This window comes from Alexandromys fortis, unplaced genomic scaffold, assembly GCF_014885135.2.
Source record: "Alexandromys fortis isolate MF-2015 unplaced genomic scaffold, M_Fortis_MF-2015_v1.1 scaffold_72, whole genome shotgun sequence".
Lineage (NCBI taxonomy): Eukaryota > Metazoa > Chordata > Mammalia > Rodentia > Cricetidae > Alexandromys > Alexandromys fortis.
In genome coordinates this window covers 8,893,541-8,915,079 of record NW_026067969.1, presented here as the reverse complement: position 1 = coordinate 8,915,079, position 21,539 = coordinate 8,893,541, and the positions used below count along the sequence as shown (strand labels likewise).

At 42.9% G+C, this 21,539-nt stretch overlaps 1 protein-coding gene across 6 annotated transcripts in view; it reads left to right on the top strand.

The window, feature by feature from the left end:
• Garnl3 (GTPase activating Rap/RanGAP domain like 3) overlaps positions 1–21,539 on the top strand; it is a 161,596-nt gene that overhangs the window by 40,098 nt on the left and 99,959 nt on the right. For all 6 annotated transcript variants that reach the window (XM_050155232.1, XM_050155231.1, XM_050155230.1 and 3 more), the window contains exon 3: positions 16,013–16,082. In XM_050155232.1, coding sequence (XP_050011189.1) covers positions 16,013–16,082 — 70 coding nt within the window. The remainder of the gene's footprint in view (positions 1–16,012; positions 16,083–21,539) is intronic.

Genomic DNA, 21,539 nt, shown 5'->3' with positions numbered 1-21,539 from the left:
CAGTCACAGTCCAGCTGGCTTTGGTGAGTTCCCAATAGATCAGCCCCACTGTCTCAGTGGGTGGGTGCACCCCCCGTGGTCCTGACATCCTTGCTCGTGTTCTCCCTCCATCTGCTTCTCATTGGGACCTTGGGAGCTCAGTCCAGTGCTCCAGTGTGGGTCTCTGTCTCTATCTCCATCCATCACCAGATGAAGGTTCCCAGTGATGTCTCTCCTGGTGCCTCAATGTTTGAGACTCTTAAAGAGGAAATGAGAAATTCCCTCAAAGAAATGAAGGAAAAGACAAACAAAAAAAATTGAAAGACATCAGCAAATCCCTTAAAGAAAACCAAGAAAAAGCAATCAAACATATGAAAGAAACTATTCAAGACTTGAAAACTGAAATAGAGACAATAAAGAAAACACAAAACCTAGAAAATTATAGAAACAGAAATCATGAGAAAACAATCAGGAACCACAAATGCAATCATAAACAGCAGAATACAGGAGATGGAAGAGAGAATCTCAAGTGCTGAAGATACAATAGAAGAAATAGACTCATTCATCAAAGAAAACATTAAATCTAACAAAAGCATAACACAAAATATTCAGGAAATATGGGATACGATGAAAAGACCAAACCTAAGAATAATAGATGTAGAAGGAGAAGAAGTTGAACTCAAAAGCACAGAAAATATATTTAACAAAATCATAGAGGAAAACTTTCCCAACCTAAAGAAAGATATGCCTATGAAGATACAAGAAGCATACAGAACACCAAATAGACTAGATAAAAAAAAGTCCCCTCACCACATAATAAAACACTAAACATACAGAATAGAGAAAGAATATTAAGAGCTGCAAGCGAAAAATGCCAAATAATATATAAAGGTATAAAGGCAAACCTATCAAAAATACACCTGACTTCTCATTGGAGACAATGAAAGCCAGAAGGTCATGGTCAAGCGTTACACAGACATTAAGAGACTATGGATGCCAGCCCAGACTACTATACTCAGCGAAACTTTCAATCACCATAGATGGACTAAACAATATATTCCATGACAAAACCTGATTTAACCAATACCTAGCTACAAACCCAGCCCTATACAAGGTATTAGAAGGAAAACTCCAACCCAAGGAAGTTGGCTATATCAACAAAAACACAGACAATTGATGATATCACAGCAGCAAATCCCAAAGAAGGGAAGAACACACAAATTAATATCATCAACAATGAAAACTAAATTAACAGGAGATAGCACTCACTGGTCATTAATATCCCTTAATATAAATGGACTCAACTCACCTATAAAAAGACACAGGCTAACAGATTGGATACAAAACCAGAATCCATCCTTCTTCTGCATACAAGAAACATATCTCAACCTCAAAGACAGACATCATCTCAGAGTAAAGGGTTAGGAAAAAAGCATTCCAATCAAATGGACCTAAGAAACAAGCAGGTGTAGCTATCTTAATACCTAACAAAATAGACTTCAAGCTAAAATCAGTCAAAAGAGATAAAGAAGGACATTTCATATTTATCACAGGAAAAAAAAAATCCATCAAGAGGAAATCTCAATACTGAACATCTATGCCCCAAATACAAGGGCACCCTCATACATAAAAGAAACACTTCTAAAGCTTAAACATACATTAAATCCCACACACTAATAGTGGGAGACTTCAACACTCCACTCTCACCACTGGACAGGTCAGTCAGACAAAACATTAACAGAGAAATAAGGGAACTAACAGATGTTATGACTCAAATGGACTTAACAGAAATCTATAGAATATTCCATCCAAACAGAAAAGAATATACCTTCTCAAAAATTGACCACATACTCGGTAACAAAACAAACCTCAACAAAGACAAAAAAAATTGGAATAACCCAGTGTACCTTATCAGATCACCATGGTATAAAACTAGAAGTCAGCAGCAATACTAATAACAGAAAACCCACAAACACATGGAAATTAAACAATGCTCACCTGAATCATCAATCAGTCAAGAAAGAAATTAAAGATTTCCTAAAATTCCATGAAAATGACCACACAACATACCCAAATTTATTGGACACAATGAAAACAATGTTAAGAGGAAAGTTCATAGCACTAAATGCCTACATAAAGAAGCTGGAAAAGTCCCACACTCGTGAATTAATAGAACATTTGAAAACTTTAGAACAAAAAGAAGCAAACTCATCCAAGAGAACTAGACTGCAGGAAATAATCAAATTGAGAGCTGAAATAAACAAAATAGAAACAGAAAAAAAATACAAAGAATCAATGAGACAAAGAGTTGGTTCTTCGAGAAAATCAACAAAATAGACAAACCTTTATATAATCTAACCAAAAGGCAGAGAGAGAATATCCAAATTAACAAAATCAGAAATGAGAAGGGGGAACATAACAAGAGACACAGAGGAAATTCAGAGAATCATCAGGTCATATTTCAAAAACCTGTACTCCACAAAATTGAAAAACTAAAAGGAAATGGACAACTTTCTGGATAAATATTACCAAAATTAAATCAAGACCAGATAAGCAAATTAAACAGACATATAACTGCTGAAGAAATAGAAACAGTCATCAAAGTCTCCCAACCAAAAAAAGCCCAGGACCAGATGGTTTCAGCTCAGGATTCTACAAGATTTTCAAAGAAGAACTAATACCAATACTCCTCAAATTTTTCCACACAATAGAAACAGAAAGAACATTGCCAAACTTTTTATGAGGCTACAATCACCCTGATATCCAAACCACATAAAGACATTACTAAGAAAGAGAATTACAGACCAGTCTCACTCATGAACATTAATGCAAAAATACTAAATAAAATACTGGCAAATCAAATCCAAGAACACATCAGAATCATCATCCACCATGATCAAGTCGGTTTCATCCCAGAGTTGCAAGGATGGTTCAACATATGAACATCTGTCAACGTAATCCACCATATAAAGAAACTGAAAAATAAAAATCACATGATCATCTCATTAGATGCCGAAAAAAGCTTTCGACAGAATACAATATCCCTTCATGATAAAGGTCTTGAAGAGAGCAGGGATACAAAGAACATACCTAAACATAATAAAGGTAGTAAACAGCATGCCAACAGCCAACATCAAACTAAATGGACAGAAACTCCCAGCAATTCCACTGAAATCAGGAACAAGACTAAGTTGTCCACTCTCTCCATATCTATTCAATATAGTTCTTGAGGTCCTAGCTGGAGCAATAAGACAACTAAAGGAGATCAAGGGGATACAAATCGGAAAAGACATAGTCAAACTCTCACTATTTGCTGATAATATGATAGTTTACATAAGCGATCCCAAAAATTCTACCAAGGAACTTCTACAATTAATAAACACTTTTAGTAATATAGCAGGATACAAGGTTAACTAAAAAATAAAAATCAGTAGCCTTCCTGTACACAGATGATAAAAGGGCTGAGAAAGAAATCAGAGAAACAACACCCTTCACAATAGCCACAAATATCATAAATATCTCAGAGTAACTCTAACCAAACAAGTGAAAGGCTTGTATGACAAGAACTTTAAATCTTTGAAGAAAGAAATTGAAGAAGACACCAGAAAGTGGAAGAGCTACCATGTTCTTGGGTAGGTAGACTTAACATAGTAAAAATAGCAATCTTACCAAAAGCAATCTACAGATTCAATGCAATGCCCAGCAAAATTCTTTACAGACCTTGAAAAAATGGTACTCAACTTTATATGGAAAAGCAAAAAACCCAGGATAGCCAAAACAGTCCTGTACAATAAAATAATTTCTGGAGGCATCACAATCCCTGACTTCAAACTCTACTACAGAGCTACAGTACTGAAAACAGCCTGGTATTGGCATAAAAACGGACAGGAGGACCAGTGGAACCAAATTGAAGACCCGGATATTAATCAACACACTTTTGAACAGCTGATTTTTGACAAAGAAACAAAAAAAATCAAATGGAAAAAATAAAGCATATTTAACAAATTGTGCTGGCATAACTGGATATTAACATGTAGAAGAATGAAAATAGATCCATATCAATTACCATGTACAAAACTCAAGTCCAAATGGATCAGAGACCTCAACATAAAGCCAGCCACACTGAACCTCATAGAAAAGAAAGTAGGAAGTATGCTTGAACGCGTTGGCACAGGGAACCACTTCCTAAATATAACTCCAGCAGCACAGACACTGAGATAAACAATAAGTGGGACCTCCTGAAACTGAAAAGCTTCTAAAAAGCAAAGAACACGGTCAACAAAACAAAACAGCAGCATATAGAATGGGAAAAGATCTTCACCAACTCCACATCAGACAGAGGTCTGATCTCCAAAATATACAAAGAACTCAAGAAATTGGTCATCAGAAGAACAAATAATCCAATAAAAAAAATAGAGTACAGGCCTAAACAGAGAACTCTCAACAGAGGAATCTAAAATGGCTGAAAGACACTTAAGGAAATGTTCAACATCCTTAGTCATCAGAGAAATGCAAATCAAAACAACTCTAAGATTCTACCTAGACCTATAAGAATGGCTAAAATCATAAACACTGGTGACAAGTTATGCTGGAGAGGTTGTCGGGAAAAGGGAACACTTCTGCACTGCAGGTGGGAATGCAAGCTGGTACAACCCCTTTGGATGTCAGTGTGGTGATTTCTCAGAAAATTAGGAAACAACCTTCCTCAAGACCCAGTAATACTACTTTTGGGTATATATCCAAAGGATGCTCAATCGTGCCACAAGGACATTTGCTCAACTATGTTCAAAGCAGCTTTGTTTGTCATAACCAGAACCTGAAAACAACCTAAATGCCCCTCTACTGAAGAATGGATGAAGAAGATGTGGTACATATACACAGTGGAGTACTACACAGCAGAAAAAAATAACATCTTGAATTTTGCAGGCAAATGGATGGAGCAAGAAAACACCATTTTTAGTGAGACAATTATCACATGTAATCACTCATAAGTGGCCTTTTAAACATAAATCAAAGAAAACCAGCCTACAAATTACAATCCCAGAAAACCTAGATAACAACGAGGACCCTAAGAGAGACATACATGGATCTAATCTACATGGGAAGTAGAAAAAGACAAGAAGATTTCCTGAGTAAATTGGGAGCATGGGGACCATGGAAAAGGGTTGAAGGGGAGGGGAGAGGAAGGGAGGAGACCAGAGAAAAACGTAGAGCTCAATAAAAATCAATAAAAAAAAGAAGCAAGACCAGCAAGATGGCTTTTTAGTTAAAGGTACTTGCTGCCAAGCCTAAAGACCAAAGTTTAATCTTCAGGAGCCATGTGATGGCAGGACACATGTCTTGTCTTCTGATATCTCACACACACCATGGCACACCACATCCATGTACATATGCAGACACGTAAGTACATGTAATTTTTAAAAGTCACAAACAGGAGAGTGGAGTTGCTGTCTGGAAGTGATACTGAGGATGCCGTACCAGGTCAGGTGCATGGACTAGGGCTACAAGTGTGGGAAGATACTCCTTTGTGTAACAAAGCCCTTATGTGCAGTGGAGTGGCAGGCTGCGTCTGTAGGCTATGGAGGTATAGAGTATGGTCCAGGAGACCTGATCAGTTCATGTTGCAGCAGAGGAAGGAGGGTGAAAATGGAGGCAGGTAGCAGCTCACCAGTGTTTCAACTGTAGCTATAGTATTCATTATATTTCAAAATTTAAAAAAAATCAAAGGAAAAAGTCTAAATAATTTTCTTAGATTTTTAAAAATTATGTGTATGGGTATTTTGTCTATATGTATGTCTGTACATCACATGAGAACCTGGTACCCATGGAGGTGAAGAGGGCATCAGATTCCCTGGAACTGGAGTTCAGGTATTTGCGAGGCACTATGTGAGTGTTCTGACCTCTGAGAATTGACCCTGAATCTTCTGCAATAGAACCAAGTACCCTTAGCTGCTAAGCCATCTCTCCAGCCCTTCAGATGATTATGATACGAAGATGGGGTTAGGAAGCTACATGTGACATGTGACATCGGTGCTTCTGCTATTGCAGTGTGCTTATACATCCTGGGAAGCCGTTAGAATTAGATTCTGTCTCATTAGGTCCAGAGTGGGACCTAGCATTCTGCATGTCTAACTAGCTCAAGTACAAGGTCCACTGCATAGTGACGGTTCCGGCCGTCTGGGCCTTGCACAGAAGAGCTCTGGGATTGTGTGTGTCTCTTTAAGGTCTGGGTCAGTTAGAAGCAGATCTTGTGAATTCCAGGTGGGAAACATGGAGACCTGGAGAGACAACTTTGAAGGGTGTTCTAGCTTGATCTCAGTTGCTCTGATGAAACCACTCAGGCCATCGACAACTTGGGGGAGGGAAGGGTTTATTTGGCTTACACTTCCAGGTCTGTCAGTGAAGGAAGTCAGGTCAGGATCCTGGCGGCAGGGACCAAAACAGAAACCATGAAATGTTGCTGACTGACTTGCTCGCTGAATGCTCAGCTCTGTTTCCTCTACAGCACAGGCCAGGCCCTAGGGATGGTGCCACCCATGCAGGCTGTCCCTTCTCACATCAGCCATCAATGAAGACAATCTCTCATAGCGTGGTCAAAAGCTAGTCTCATTGAGGCAGTTTTCTCGTTGAGGTTTCCACTTTCCAGGCGACTTTGGATTGTATCCGGTTAACAGTAAAAACTAACAGCACAAAGGGATTTCCTGAAAGATTCAGGCAGTGAAGGGAGGTGGCAGCAACATATGATGTTAGCTGATTATAGATTTTTATATTGACCTTAGTTGTATCATTTATAGATTCCATGTGGAGCAATGTTTCTCCCAAACATTTCTGAGCCAAAAATCCCTCTGGTCTTTACTACACACAGGCCAACATTGTCACTGAAAAGTTGGGTCTTGGGCTGAGAAATGTGTGTCAGACTGGCTGTGCTAAAGGCAGGCGCTTGGCGGGCATCCTGGAGAAGGCCTATGGCTGTGGACGCTGAGCCTTCTGAGAACAGAGCACATGCCTCTTGGGTGTAGCTCCTGGCTGCTCCTTGGTTCTTGTAGGTGCTCAGTAGCTGTTCACTGAAAGAGAGAAAACTTGTGGGTGTGGATACACAGGCTTTAGTTTTGCTTTTCATGTGTACATATGCACATGGGGGATTGTGTAGGGGGGTGTATGTACACGTGGGTATGATGCCAGAGGTCAGTGCCAGGTGCTTTCCTCTCATGGCTGCTGTCCTCCTCTTCCTTTTTTTTTTTTTTTTTTTTTTGAGTCACGGTCTCTCAGTGAGCTCCGGGGATCCACCCTTGCAGTACTGGTTACTGCTGTGCACTGCTGTGCTGTTTCATGTGGGTGAACACACATCCTTGTGCTCATGTGGTAAGCACTTCACCCACTGAGCGCGCGCGCGCACACACACACACACACACACACAGAGTTTCATATATAGGGGTTTGTTTCTTTCTTTGTTGTTTTGTTTTGTTAGTGATAGTTTCCTTTTTTGAGAAAGATTCTCACCACATAGCCCTTGGCTGACCTGGAACTTGCTATGTCAACCAGGTTGCCCTCAAACTCACAGAACTCCTCTGTCTCCCAAGTGCTGGGTTAAAGGCGTGCACCACCACTGGTTTAGATATAGTTTTTTATTTATATGTGTATGTATGTATATCCCTGTGAGTGTATGTCACATGTCTTTAGGTGCCTTTCTAGGCTAGAAGGTGATAGTTTCCCTGGAACTGGGGTTACAGGTGGTTGTGAGGGTACCTGTGGTGGTGCTGGGAACCAAACTTGGGTCTTCCAGAATAACAGCAAATATTCTTAACTATTGAACTTTCTCTCTAGCCCTACAGGGATTTGGTTTTGTTTTATTAAACTTTTTTTCTTTGAAATAGGATTTTGTTAGGTGCCTGCGCTGACCTTGAATTGCTCACTCAAGCACTCCTCTTGTCTCGGCCTCCCAAAAAGCTAGATAGTTACAGATGTGTTCCCAACTTTTAGGTAAACCCTTTATTTTGGCATATAATAACAGGTTTGTATGCAGCTGTGGTGAGAAATAACACAGAGAACACCACTGAGAAATCTTGCATGACGATGGTACAGCAGCATCTCGGTAGGAAACAGCGATGGAGCCCATTGGTCTTGCTTAGATTGCCCCAGATTTACATGCAGTCTGATCTCGTGGGTAGATGACTGTGTCTTGTACCACAGATAAGAAACAGGATCGTTCCATCCCCAGGCGTGGGAGTTGTGATAACCAGAATCCTGTTGTTTCAAGAACTCTGTATAAAGCCAGGAGTGGTGGTGCGTTATCTATAATCCCAGAACTCAGGAAGCGGAGGCAAGAGGATCAGGAGTTTAAAGTTATCCTTAGCCACATAGTGAGTTCAAAATCAGCCCAGGCTGGTCTCTAAAAATAACAAATAAAGAAAAATCTTATATAAAGAGAATTGTAATGAGTGAAACGTTTGGGACTGGCTAACTCCATGCACCCACGGCTCCCTAAAGAGTCAACCACACTGTTGTGCATAATGGTTGTGTTTCTTCTAGTTGGCCAGTGGTATTCCAAGGTGCCGATTAGTTGCAGTTGGTTTTATTCTTTGCCCCTGGGAAGACATCTGGATTGTTTCCAGTTTGAAGTTATTATTAATAAACATACACTGAATGTGTTTTACACAGTTTTGTGGGAGTACTATTTTTATTCTTCTGAAATAAATACCCCAGAGTGTACCTGCTGGTTATATGGTAACCGCATGTTCAGTTTAATCAGAAATGGTCTCTTCCACGGTGAGTGGGTGGTCATCTTCCCCAGTGTTTGTCACTGTGGCCGCTTCTCATTTCAGAGCAGCAGTTCGGGAGACCGGCAGAGGCTGTCAGTTATGGTAGGACTCTGTGTGAAAGAGCCAGGTCGGATCTAGATACATGCCTTTCTTAAAGCTTAGTGTGCACATAAATATGGGAAGGTTGTATTTCAAAGCGTTTGAGTTGGAGAAGAGGGCTAGCAGGCTGGAGAGCTGACTCAGCAGTTATAAGGGCACAGTCTGCTCTTCTAGAGGACCAGGGTTCAATTCCCAGCCCACGTGACAACTCCCAACCATCTCTAACTCCAGCCCCAGGAATCCAATGCCCTCTTCTAGTCCCGGAGGGAACCACACACATGTGATGCACATACATGCACACAGACAAAATACCCGTATACATTAAAAACAAATATTGAAAGTAAAAGACTCAAAGGGCCCTGACTTTTGGGATCCATTCCCTCCAGAAGCTGTCCTCCTTGATCCCTGCTTTCTGGACCAGTCCTTTGCTAGAGGAATTCTTTTATGTCATCATTAGAAGTTAATTTATAATCACATCTCTGCTTTTCTGTGTCTCTTGATGCATTTCAGAGAGCATGACACTGGTCTCTTGTATGCCATGAGCTATTCTGGTGCCTGTTGTTGGGAGCCCCGGACTCCCTGCAAGCCTCAATCTGTAGTCTGGCACCATTAAAAAGTTCCTTGGCCTTCAGTGGGGGTCCCTGCCATCTGTGTCCTGCCATGTGCTTGTCGGGGGGCTAAGGCCCTGTGTTGGGGCTCTCGACATTGAATTTCCTTATTGGTGAGCTTCAGAAACTGCCTGGTGTTTCCACAGAATCCCTTCACTGACCCAGGGAGAGTATTTATTGATGCTGAGGTTTTAACCATTATCGGGTCTGAGACCCATGGGAACCTGGCTGCGTGGATCTGGCCAGTTGTGAGTGTTGGCACTGATATCAGGGCCAGCTGAGGGAACCACCAGCCTCCACTGTCTCCTTACTCCATTTCAGCAGCTCTTGACTCTGCAAAGGGCCCAATCCATCCTGCTTTCCAGGAATCTAACTTATGTAATGGCAGTTGGTGGAGCCCGCGTGTGGAGCGGAAGGCTTGCCTCCACCCCAGGCCATATGTAGAGATTGAGCATGGAGGTCCTCCGCACTGTGCAAGCCTGCAAAGCGTGATCCAGCATCCTTACACATCAATTTGCTGAAACAGAAGGGTTGCTATTTAGAGCCTCGACCACATGGCATATAGGGAATTGGAAGCTTTGTCGTTCCTGTCCGCACCTGCCTGGTTCTGGTGGCCGATTCTAACCAGGCTTCACTTGTCTGTTCTGTCATGTCAACAGTGGGTCCTAAGTATTTTCTAACTGAAGTCACCCTGCTGGGCCAACACTCTTAGGAAAGAGATCAGGTGCTAAAATTGGTGCGTTCCCCTCAGTCTGGTTCTAGGAAACATGCTGCTTGGACCGTACTCTCTTACTGATGCATCAGGAAAGAAGTTTTACTTAAAAAACCCTTTAAAAGTTAATTATTTATGCCAAGTGCCCCTACCTGGATCTCTCTAAAAACCTGAGAGAAAATGAGATTATTGAGGCAATAATTCAGCAAGCATTCAGATGAGCTTCAGTTTAGCACATTGGCTGCTTTTCCTTATGGATTCTTTATAATCCTGTTAAATGGGGTATTTTCACCCACAGTTTAAAGATAAGAGAACTGACATCCAGAGAGGCTAGGAGCCCAGGTCTATGGCTGTAGCCGTGTGTGGAAGGAAGGCTCTCACCTCCTCCCATTAACAGAAACTGTGACCTAGGCCCGGTGCTTCCTCATGAACATGCTGTAGCATGGTTAGCAGGTTCCCAGGGACTCCAGAAGCATCCAAAGAGCAGTTTTCAAAGCATCACCTGTGACCACCTGCAGCAGAGCTCCCAGGGAAGCTTGTCTGGCTGGCAGATGGGCTGAGCGCAGCCTCGGACCAGGACCAGGACCAAGGAATCCACACTGTTGCAGAGATTCCCAGGGAGTCAAGTTAAGCGCTTTTGTGGGTATTAGGAATGTGGGGTTATTGGCTGTCCTGAGACCACTACAGGGCATGGCAGTGTGGGGTTTTTTGTTGTTGTTTGCTTGTTTTTGTTTTCTTTTGAGAACTGCTTAGTAAATAGCTTGGGCATTATAAGTCATCAGGGTTTCTGCTGGAATTAGTTGAGTCCCCTGTTGTAATGCCAAAGCAGATGGACAGTCCATAATAGGTGTGGCTGTGTTCCAAGAAAATTGTTTCAGAAGTGGACAGTGGGTTTGTATCCTGAGGTAGAGTCAGCCTGGTCTGTGCATCTTCTACATCCCCTTCTGATGAAGTTACAGTGCACTTCCTCCAGTTAGCTACAGAGAGTTTGCTCAAGGTGGGAGCCGCTGTGAATTCTGTTTCTTGGGTTGCAGGGGGCATTCAAAGTAGCTATGTCAGAAAGCCCCATCCTCCCCAGGCATCCAACACAAAAAATTACTATGTTAGGCTTAGTGATACAGGTCTATCTTCCAGCGATTTTGGAGACAGAGGGAGGAAGATCCAAGTACAAGATCATTTTGAATAATTTAGCCAGACTCTATTCCAAAACAGAAAGTTAAAACAAACAAACAAAAAATGTACTGGGGATTCAGCTCCGTGGTAGAGCACTTGAACACACGAGGCCATAGGTTCAGTCCCCAGCCCCAAAAGGAAAAAAAATCAACTAGAAAGGCTATTGCAGTAGATAACCTGAGGCTTAGTGATCTCAAACAGTGTGCTATTTCTCATCCAAAGCACAGCCCAGGGAGGCTAGTCCTGCTCCGACTCTTCCTGTAGTTCTTTAAGATCCCTGTTGTTGTACCCTCTGTGGTCCTCTCCATTCCAGCTCCTGGGTAAGGAGACAGACCACAGACTGTTCACAGGAAATTCTCCTGCTGAGATTTGAACAAGGTGCAGACACACCACACTTCACTAGCCAGAGTGCTTCTTGCTTGGGGTTTAGAAACTGATTTCTGAATTCCATTAAACCCTTGCTCTCTGTATTTCTATCTTTACTATTTTTACCCATTGTCTTCCTTGCTTTTCTGCAGTTGTGATAAAAACACTCTAACCACAAACATCCTAAGGGAAGAAAGGGTTTATTTCAGCCTACAATGCCAGGTCACAGTCTATGATTGAGGGACTCAGACAGAGCAGGAACTTGAAGCAGGAACAATAGAGAAGTGTCGTTTGCTGGCTTGTTTGTGGCTGATGCTCAGCTAGCTGACCTAGACAGCCCAGGCCACCTTCCTACAGGCAGTGCCCCCTATAGCAGGCGGACACTCCCACATCAGTCTCTCACAGACATGGCCATAGGCTAGTCAAATTGAGGCAATCTTTCGGTTGAGGTTCCCTCTGAACCTCTGGCCAGCTCAGGCATGGCAAGCATGGCTCTGGCAGGCCTTGTCCTTCTCTCCCATTCCCTCTGCCTTGCTGGAAACCATTGGTTACATCCCTAAAGCTAGCCACCAAGGTCTGCTCCCTTATTTGGCCACTTCCTCCTCTTTAGGCTGACTACCGGGCCCAGCTATCAAAGTATTGAAGTCCAACAATTGGAAGCCCCCTTTGGCTCACCTAATTAACATGCCGAATCAAAATTAAACACCTTATCCTAACATGGAGTTTCCCTTTGTACCTCTAAATGGGTCACAGTGTTGGATAAATGTATGTAGGCTTGAGAGAGAGAGAGGAAAAAGAGTATAGACAAAATATAAAAAGGAGTAAAGATAATAAAATAAATATTAAACTTGTATAAAAAGTAATAGGATAAAAATAAGCCTCATAAAGATGGAATATACACAGAGAGTCTGGATTATGTATACTATTGTGTTTTCTTTGAATTTTTGACTGTAAATGAGCTAAGTACAGAGACATTTCATTGTATGGGCTATTAAACTAAAACCAACCTATATATTTTAAAGGTATCTTGACTTCAAAATTTGAGTCTAAGGATATAAGAAGTTCTACTTTTGTTTCCACAGAGGATAGAAAGCTGTGGGTTCCTTACAAGCCAATATGGTTTGATCAGACAAACTGCCATTTACCTACGTGGTAAACTGCCATTTTCCTATGTGCCTCATCTGTCTCCTCTATCCAGAGGCAGTCTTTGGTCCCTTCAAGTCAAATACCCCTGCCCCCTTTCTCTTGTTCCCTTCCCCGTCTCTCTCATCCTCTACCTGTCTTTGTCTTTTATTCCCTGCTCTCTGTCCCTCTGGACAAATAAATCTCCTACCCCTCCACACTGAGACCTTGGTCTTGGGGTCATGAGCAGATACATTCACTTTCACCCTCTTCCCAGGTGATTCTGGGATACACCAGAGCACCCACTTAGTTCCTTCCAGACCCTGCTTTCTTCCCTGTGAAAGCCAGTGGGAGCCAGCACATGACTTCCCTCTGATTCTGTCAGCTCTGGTTTCCAGGAGCTGCAGCCTCTGAAGGTGCGTGATCCACCTTCTAAATTGCTGGAGAGCTCACTTTTACCAATTATTTTGTAGCTGTGTAAAGCAGATCACTGCCTTTTTAGCCCCCCTCTCCCCGCCAGTCAGGTTTCTTATCCCTTCTGTCAGGGCCACATATTATGTGACCGTGATCACAACCTCTAAGACACTTACTTTGGTAAATGTGCGCCTCCCATTCCGCTTCTGATGCCATCCACGCAGGCGCACAGAGACCTGGATTTCTTCATCTTGAAACTCTGCCCTGCTGCAAGCCTTTGGAGTCTCCCACCCCACTACACCAGGAAGGCTATTGCACCTCCCAGGGCAAGGATCTGCAAGTAGTATATGGCATTTTTGTCCCATCCTGTCTTGACCAGAGCTAGATCACATGGTCTCATCAAAAGATGAAACAAATCTGGTCCAACAGTGAGTCTGAGAGAAAGGAGCAAGTTTGTCTGTCTAGTACACACAGCTGCATCTACACTGTCTGCCAGGCCTGCTGAGATGGAGAGACCAAGAGGCCCATCAGGGAGAACAGCAGCAGGCAACCTGCCTTGGTGCTTACCACAAATGCTGTGAGGCACTGACCAGGAGGACCTGGATGATGTGTATATACTTCCAGGAGTGACTGGTTATTGCATATCCACCCTGTGCCCTGTGCCAGAGAGTGGGTGGAACAGTGGGGCCAGGAGCAATCAGAATTCCTTGTAGAGCTTTAGATGACCCCTGCTCCTGGAAACCCACGTGTGGTCACCTGAGGAGGAGGGATGCCTCTTACAGGCCCAGATGTGTGCCCCAACCCTGGTTCTCGTCAAGAACAAGCTCTCTGCAGAGCACTAGAGGGAATGTAATTAGAGGGAGGCAAGGGCAGCTGACAGCAGACATTCTATAGCTGTGGCATCCTGGATCGATCCCATGGGGTGCTGTTGCCCCTCTAAGAGACATCTAGGGAAGTCAGATACTCTAGGGTGGTATATAGTCGTGGACTGAGAGCCGTCATCTTTGCTGTTTGCTTCTGGCTGTTGACAAAGATAAAGAGCTGACAACATGTCCCAGAACCTCCTCAGTGGAGGGACTTAGAGCCCCTGTCTTTGCTTTTCATGTTGGGTTTGTTGAGTTTGAGCTGCTGCTGCTGCTGCTGCTGCTACCTTAATTATGGTCCTAACAGAAACCAAAGCCGGGATTGCAACCTGGGCAGAGCATTCACACTGCCTGGGCTTTGCCGTGCAGAGACCTGCCTCTGGAGGAGATCTGCTGTCCACGGTAACCCAGCCTAACAGGAGAGAACCTTAGAACCAAATGCAGGGCCAAGACAGTGTCTCTGAGAACATTCTCAGATCACATTCTAATAATGGGCAGAGAGGCCGGACTGGAATAAACCAGAGGGAATTGTTTTAGTCTCTCCTAGAGATTTTTTTTGTGTTTTGAGTAAGGGAGAAAGGGTGTCAACCCAAACAGGAAAGCAACCTAGGCACACCTTCCAAACAGTCTTCACTGATATGCCACTCATTTTCAGCTAAAGGAGTGAGGGCGAGAAAAGGTTAACTTTCTCATATAAGATGATTTCAGCCATCTCTGTGAAATGGTGGAAGCAGAACACCATTAGACTCTAATCTCATTTCTCTCATGCTGTCTTTCTTGGAGCCTATCAAACAGTGTCCTGGCAGAGAATCAACTCTGTGGATGCTGAACATCAGAATCGGTCTCTTTCCAATTGTGCCAGGAGGGCTGTAATTTAGAAAATGTAGCTACCTTGTAAGAAAGGATGAAAAGGTACTGAGTGCACCTGTCTCTGCATGTGACAGTCTAACTGGTTTGAATAGACGAAACGTGTGATTCTGGCGGAATTCTGTTTTATGCTGTATGAAAGCTGTTTGCATGCATAGTCAAGCCAAACTTATTAAAGCTGTTTGTACTGGGGGGCTTTCTGCTGTGGAGTCCTAGGTAGACGAAGTAGCCAATAAGGCACGTGCCTTTTGAGAGGGGAGCTATGCATGCAAGATGCAAATGCAATAGCAGTTTTCATCTTTGTTTTATTTGCTCTTGGACCATGGCATGTGAGTTTGCTTATCTGATTTAAGTCTGTTTGGGTGGGGATGGAGGGGGGGTGGGAAGTATTAGTTGCTGCCATGTCAAAAATAAATATATTCAGATGTTAGATTTTTATATTTTCTGTTAGTTCTGCTCTCTCTCTCTCTCTCTCTCTCTCTCTCTCTCTCTCTCTCTCTCTCTCTCATGTTAACACGTAAAAATCTTAAATTAAATGCTAGGGAAGGGGAGAGGAGCTTATGAGGATTTGGGAATTTTGTCTCCTTCTTAAAATACAGCTTTAAATGATGCTGGTTATTTTTATGTTACATATTTGGGACAAAGAGACTCCACTCTTTTAAGCAAAAGATAATTGCAAGATCTGGTTCAGCAGCTTTGTCCCTTGCCTCAAGTTCCTGCAGGGCTGCCATCCCTTCGGTGATACGGAATGAAATCATAATCCACCAATAGCTTTGGGGATTTCAATTGATTGCAAATGAACTAAATTTTTAATTTAATCATTCCCTGTACTTCTAGGGATGACTTGGACGTTTTTCTTTTGACTGAGGGCTTGATGAAAGCCTGGCTCTGCAATGGCTGCTGGGGACAGTGTCTGTTGCAAGGAGGTTTCCCTGCAGTAAGGTGCCCGGACACTGCGAGCCTGTTCTGTAGCAGCCTTTTTTTTTTTTTTCTCAGAAGGTGTGTAGCCAGATCGCTATGTGTAATACTGATGAAGCATTTTTGTTCCAGCTCTGTCTCAGAAGACCTAGGCTGTAGACGTGGGGATTTCAGTAGGAAACATTATGGATCTGTGGAGCTGGTAAGTTGCTGCTGTCTGTTCCGTAGTGGTTCATTGATTCAGACTTAGAGGCGATTGCCAAGCTCATCAACCCCTTTTGTTGTATGTTTACTATTAAACTGTATGTGTGCCATGTCATGATTTAATTGGAATTAGTAGCTGCTGAAAGATTATGGTTATTTGATCATCTTTATTTCTTTTCATTGCTACGTACTTTTAATCTTGTGTCTTCCAGTTTGTTAAACATATATTGTGGCTTGGTATTTTTCTCTGTTAAGCAGTACATAGAATTAAATAACTTATAAATTAAGAAAGGTAACATTTTATTTTTATATTATCTTGTTACTGCAAGTTTACAGATCTAGTTTTAAAAGTTTAATGATTATTGACATTTGCATTCTGATTTTGTCTTTGTTTTCTGGGCGTGGGACAAGAGTTAGAATATATGAGATATTTTCCTGTTAAAAGCCTATTAGTTGGGCCAGATTGGTACTGTAACAGATGATAAATGTCTAAAATGAAGTATCTAATTTTTTAATAATAAGACATTATAGTTTGTGATATGATTTTTAGAGTGTACTTTCTTCTTAAAGAGGGAAAATAAAAACATGGTAGACTCAGTTTTTAAAGATGGGATTGTGATTTAGTCTTCCAGTTGCATGGGATTTGAACCATTCCAAGAAAGTGTGTCTGTAAACTGCACTGGTTATTACTGGTCACGGCTGAGGACATTAGCTCTGTGGTCCTGTTAATTAAATATGAGTTGTTTCTGTCCACTAGCATAGTAGCCGGGACCCACTGTTAATATAAGCGGCATCGTTACAGGGTTTAACTAGGAGAGCAGCTTACAGAGTTGAGTACCAGTGGCCCTCTGTTTGATTCTAAGCATACATAATTGACTGGACTGTGTGCCTGGCTGAATATAAATATAAGTATATTATTATAAGTATATAAGTATAAAGTATAAAATAAAAGGCTTGGTCTTTATTCTTAAGGGGCTGAGCAGATTCCGTACATCATCTAAAGAATAAGGGTAGCTACGGTAGCTACATCAAAGGCACGCCGACTGACTCCGTGCCTGCTGTCAGTCATGGTCAACACCTAGCCCACTGACCCAGACCACTGCTTCTCCGCGAGGAGCCTGGGCATGAATATAATTCAGAGTAGGAAGGGCTAATAGAGAAGTACCATGATAGGAGCTAAGAGAAGGGAGGGAGCCTCAGAAAGATGGCATGGAAGGCCTCATGAAGGACAGACAGTAGGCTACGGGAGGTGGTACAGACTAGATAACAGATATGGTGGGCAGCAGGATCCTTGACAATGGTGTTCCATAAGAGCAATGAACAAATGACCCTGCCTAGCAGAGGTGGGGCAGCCGGGAGAAGTAACAAAGCAAGCAGGCTCTGGTTCACATCTCCACAGATCTGTCACTAGTCATCAGAAAAGCGGCTTGACTGCTGGCATAGGCTCTAAGTCTTTCTTGTTTCAGCATTTACTGCTGACATGATCTTGAGCATCTCTTGTCCTCAGTTTTCTCATCCATAGAATGGTAATACTAAACCCCAGAACTCTGGAGGCAGAGTCAGGTGGGTCTTAGAGTTCAAGGCCAGCCTGGTCTACAGGGTGAATTCCAGGACGACCAGAGCTACACAAAGAGACCCTGACTCAAAACAAAACAAACAAACAAAAAGACTAGGGATACTAACATTTTCTTCTATAGTTTTGCCGCTAGGTTGAGATTAGGCAGTGGCACCCAGCACTTAGCATGTTTCATGTTAACCTGCCACAGTAGTGAAGCTGAAATTCAGTAACGGAAGTAGAACTTTCATAGTCAGATGAAGACTGGACTGGGTGGAGTAGTCTGGAGCCTTCGTGAAGAGCAAGCGTGATGATGCTTAGAGAAACAGCATGGATATAACCCATGAGCTCTACAGATTTGTGGAAGTCATAGAATACCCAGATGGGCCTTGAGAGCAGCAGGGGAGCCGAGCAGACACCAGAGTCAGCAGGAAAGCTGTTAGGGCATGGACTGCTGAGCTGCACATGCAGCAGAGTTAGCCCACAGTCAAAATTTCTAACAAGTTCCTGCATTGCCCTTGATGCTGTTGATCCAGATCACACCTGTGTAGCTGGTCACTAGTCACCCCCCACTTGATGGGATCTATGGCGGGACTGGCTCCAGGGCTCCCTTGGATACTAAACTCTAAGGGTGTTAATGTCCCACCCCACCCTCGAGGATCAACAACATTCTCTGCTGCAGTGGATTGTTTAAAAGCATCTCATGAACTTTCTTTCTTTACTAGTAGTCTCATTCCTGACACTTCCGTTAATCCCGTAAGAATGGACACAAATTAAGACTCCGCCCAAATAGGAATCTCAGCTGCTTGTTTGCTCATATAACCCCAGTACTAAGCACAATAATAGCATTACTGTTTGCTCATATAACCCCAGTACTAAGCACAATAATAGCATTAGTTGCTTAATAATATTGATTGAATGAATGAATGAGTGTTCTAGCTTGAGAGAAACTAGAGAGCAGTTTAACCCATGAAAAAATAATAAAGGAAAAGCTGAACCAAGCCTATTTGACCACCACAACACAGTTAGACTCATTAGCTTGCTGTGTGTTCTGCCTTAACATATGCCACTTTTCTTCCTGATGGATTGCAAGTCTAGTCTCTCCTGGCAACAGTCTAAGCAAGGCACAACTATCGCACCGTCAACCGTCTCTCATCACTTTCTATCGAAAGTGCTGTCAGGGACAGCAAAAGATTGTTTGTAGCTTTTATTGATTTGTTCGTGCCCTTTGACTGGATAGGCAGGAAACTGATGTGGTAAAAATGATAAATGCTATGAGCACAACATAGACTTCTGCTCAGTGCAGTCCCGCTGCAGACTGTCATGCACCCCTGCACTCAGTACAGTTCCACCGCAGATTGTCATGCACCCCTGTGCTCAGTACAGTCCCACCGCAGATTGTCATGCACCCCTGCGAGCAGTGCAATCCAGTCACAGATTGTCATGCACCCCTGTACTCAGTGCGGTCCAGCTGCAGTTTGTCATACATCCCTGCTTCTTGATGCTTCTAAGAAGTTACCATCTGCATGTGATTTCAAGTTATCATAAATCAGGCTGGAATGTTGTTCATTCCTTTGTCGTCTGTGTCTTAGTGGATGAGCTCATACTCTCTGTCTGCATGCCACTCCACTGTGCAGAAAAGAAGCACAGCAATGTTTCCCTCTGATGGTGGCAGGGTTTTGTTGTTAGGAACTCAGAGTGGCCTCAAAAATGTCTGGCATATGTGCTTTCTGAATGGTTGGCAATGAGCTTGTTGGAATCTGCAAACTTTCGTATTGGAAAATCCTCAAAGGTTTCTTGTTGTTCTCTCTCTCTCTGTCTCTCTCTGTCTGTCTGTCTCTCTCTCTGTCTCTCTCTCTCTCTGTGTGTGTGCAGAAGCCATAGGTCAGCATCAGGTGTCATTCCTCAGGTTCCACACTCGTTGCTTTTTGAGACAGGGTCTCTCACTTGGCTTGTAACTCAGCAGTCAGGCTAGGCTGGCCTACCAGGAGACTCCTCCTGCCTCCGTCTATTCAGAAGTGCTCAGCTTTTTTATACTGTTATTATTGCTGTTGTCATTATAAAAAGTTTAAACAATATATTTTGAGCACATTCTTTCCCATTCCCCAGCTCCTCCAGATTCTCCCCACTCCCCTGCCCACCTAACACCATGTTCTTTCTTTCTTTATCCAAAAAAAAATGAAAATCAAAGCAAAAAACCCAAAAATATATAAAATATATCAAAACAAACAGAAATCACACATATACACACACAAATGGAGCCTATTCTGTCTTGGTCAACTACTCCTGGGCACAGAGCTTGCCCTAGAACGTGGTTGATACACTTATTGACACTCCATTGGAGAAAACTGGTTTTCCCTTTCCCTGCAGGTTTCAACTGCAAATCATTTCTTTAAGAACTTTGTATCTCCATCCGTTTCTCCGTGCTGGGTTTTTGTGTGGTTGGAACCCGTGCAGGTCTCACATGCACAGCAACAGTCTCTGTGAGTTCACATTATTTCAGCCCTGTTGGTCTGAAAGACAGTGGTTCCTTGGAGTCGCCTCTGATTTTACCATATTTATCCCTGAGCCTTGGGGGAGAATTTATGAAGAAATCCCATTTAAGGCTGAGAAGTCTTTCGGTCTTTGCATTGTCCAGTTGTAGATTTCTCATTTTATTGCTGTTCCTTTAGCAGACTAGCAGGAGTAGGTTTTCCCCAGGGCCCACGACTTTACAGTGTCCAGGTGTGGGTTTCATCTCATGAAGTGGGTCTTAAACCCAATATTAAACAGACAAAAAGAGTGGGTCAGTCCCATAACATTGTGCCAGTATTACACCAGTATATATTGTAGGCCAGTTGCTCTTGTAGGTCAGAGGGTCGGTGATACTGATGGTCACTGTTCTCCTCCAGTAGTGTGTAAGATACCTTCCAGCCCCATGAACACTATCGGCAGGGATGGAGCTTCTAGTTAGGCATCAGCTCCATCTCTCCGTATTCAAAGGCACGACTAATTAGTCTCTTCTGCAGTAGGACTTTACCATCAGGTTGTAGAGAGAAACCAATACCCTTGGCCACAGCCTATTATGTTTGGGGTAGGAGTGTCTGCAGGACCCCTTTGGCCAGTGACTCAGCAAGATGTAACCCATTCTGGGCACTACAAGTTTTACTTGGTGATGTAGAAGTCTAGATGGGTGCCTAGCTTTTTAAACATGGCTTCCGTGGACCAAGCTCAGCTCCCCATGTTTGTGTAGCAAGCACTTTTCTGACCAAGCTATCACCCAGCCCCCTCAGAATTTAGGAAGGAGTCATTTGTCCTTTTGCTCAGGCACAAATATAAACTGCACTCGAGGGATTGTTCCACAGAGGCCATCCCTTGCTAATGAGCAACTTAGATGCTGCTTCAGCATCCCTAACAGAACATTGTGCTCTCCATTTGGAGCTGGTGATGCCTTCTGTTTTTGTGGACATTTTATGGACAAAATCATATTCCATGTGGCACGCCCAAATTGAGAGATTAGAGAAGGGGACAGCATATCTCAGGAATATCAAGAATTAAACATTCTACAACAATCCCCAGATGTTCTCAGTGTATCTGACTTGTGTCTGCATCTTATGCAGCAAGTCAGCTCCCCGAGGGACCTCAAGACACACAGCTTGCATTCACTAGCATCTTAGCATGATCTCGCCTGCCTCTGTGGATGTTCAGTCTTGCCAACTTTGAGATTTTACCAGGCTGTTTTCTGAGAGTCACACTAGAGGCATCTTCAGCATGTTAACGTATGTACATGGAGCCAGACATCTCCTGTTTGGCTTTATTTTACTGTTGTTGTTGTTACTGGTTCTATCATTTATTAATGCTTACTGTGCGCTGTGCTGAGCTGTGTGAGAAGCAGCTGAGAGTGAATACTTACAGACAGCC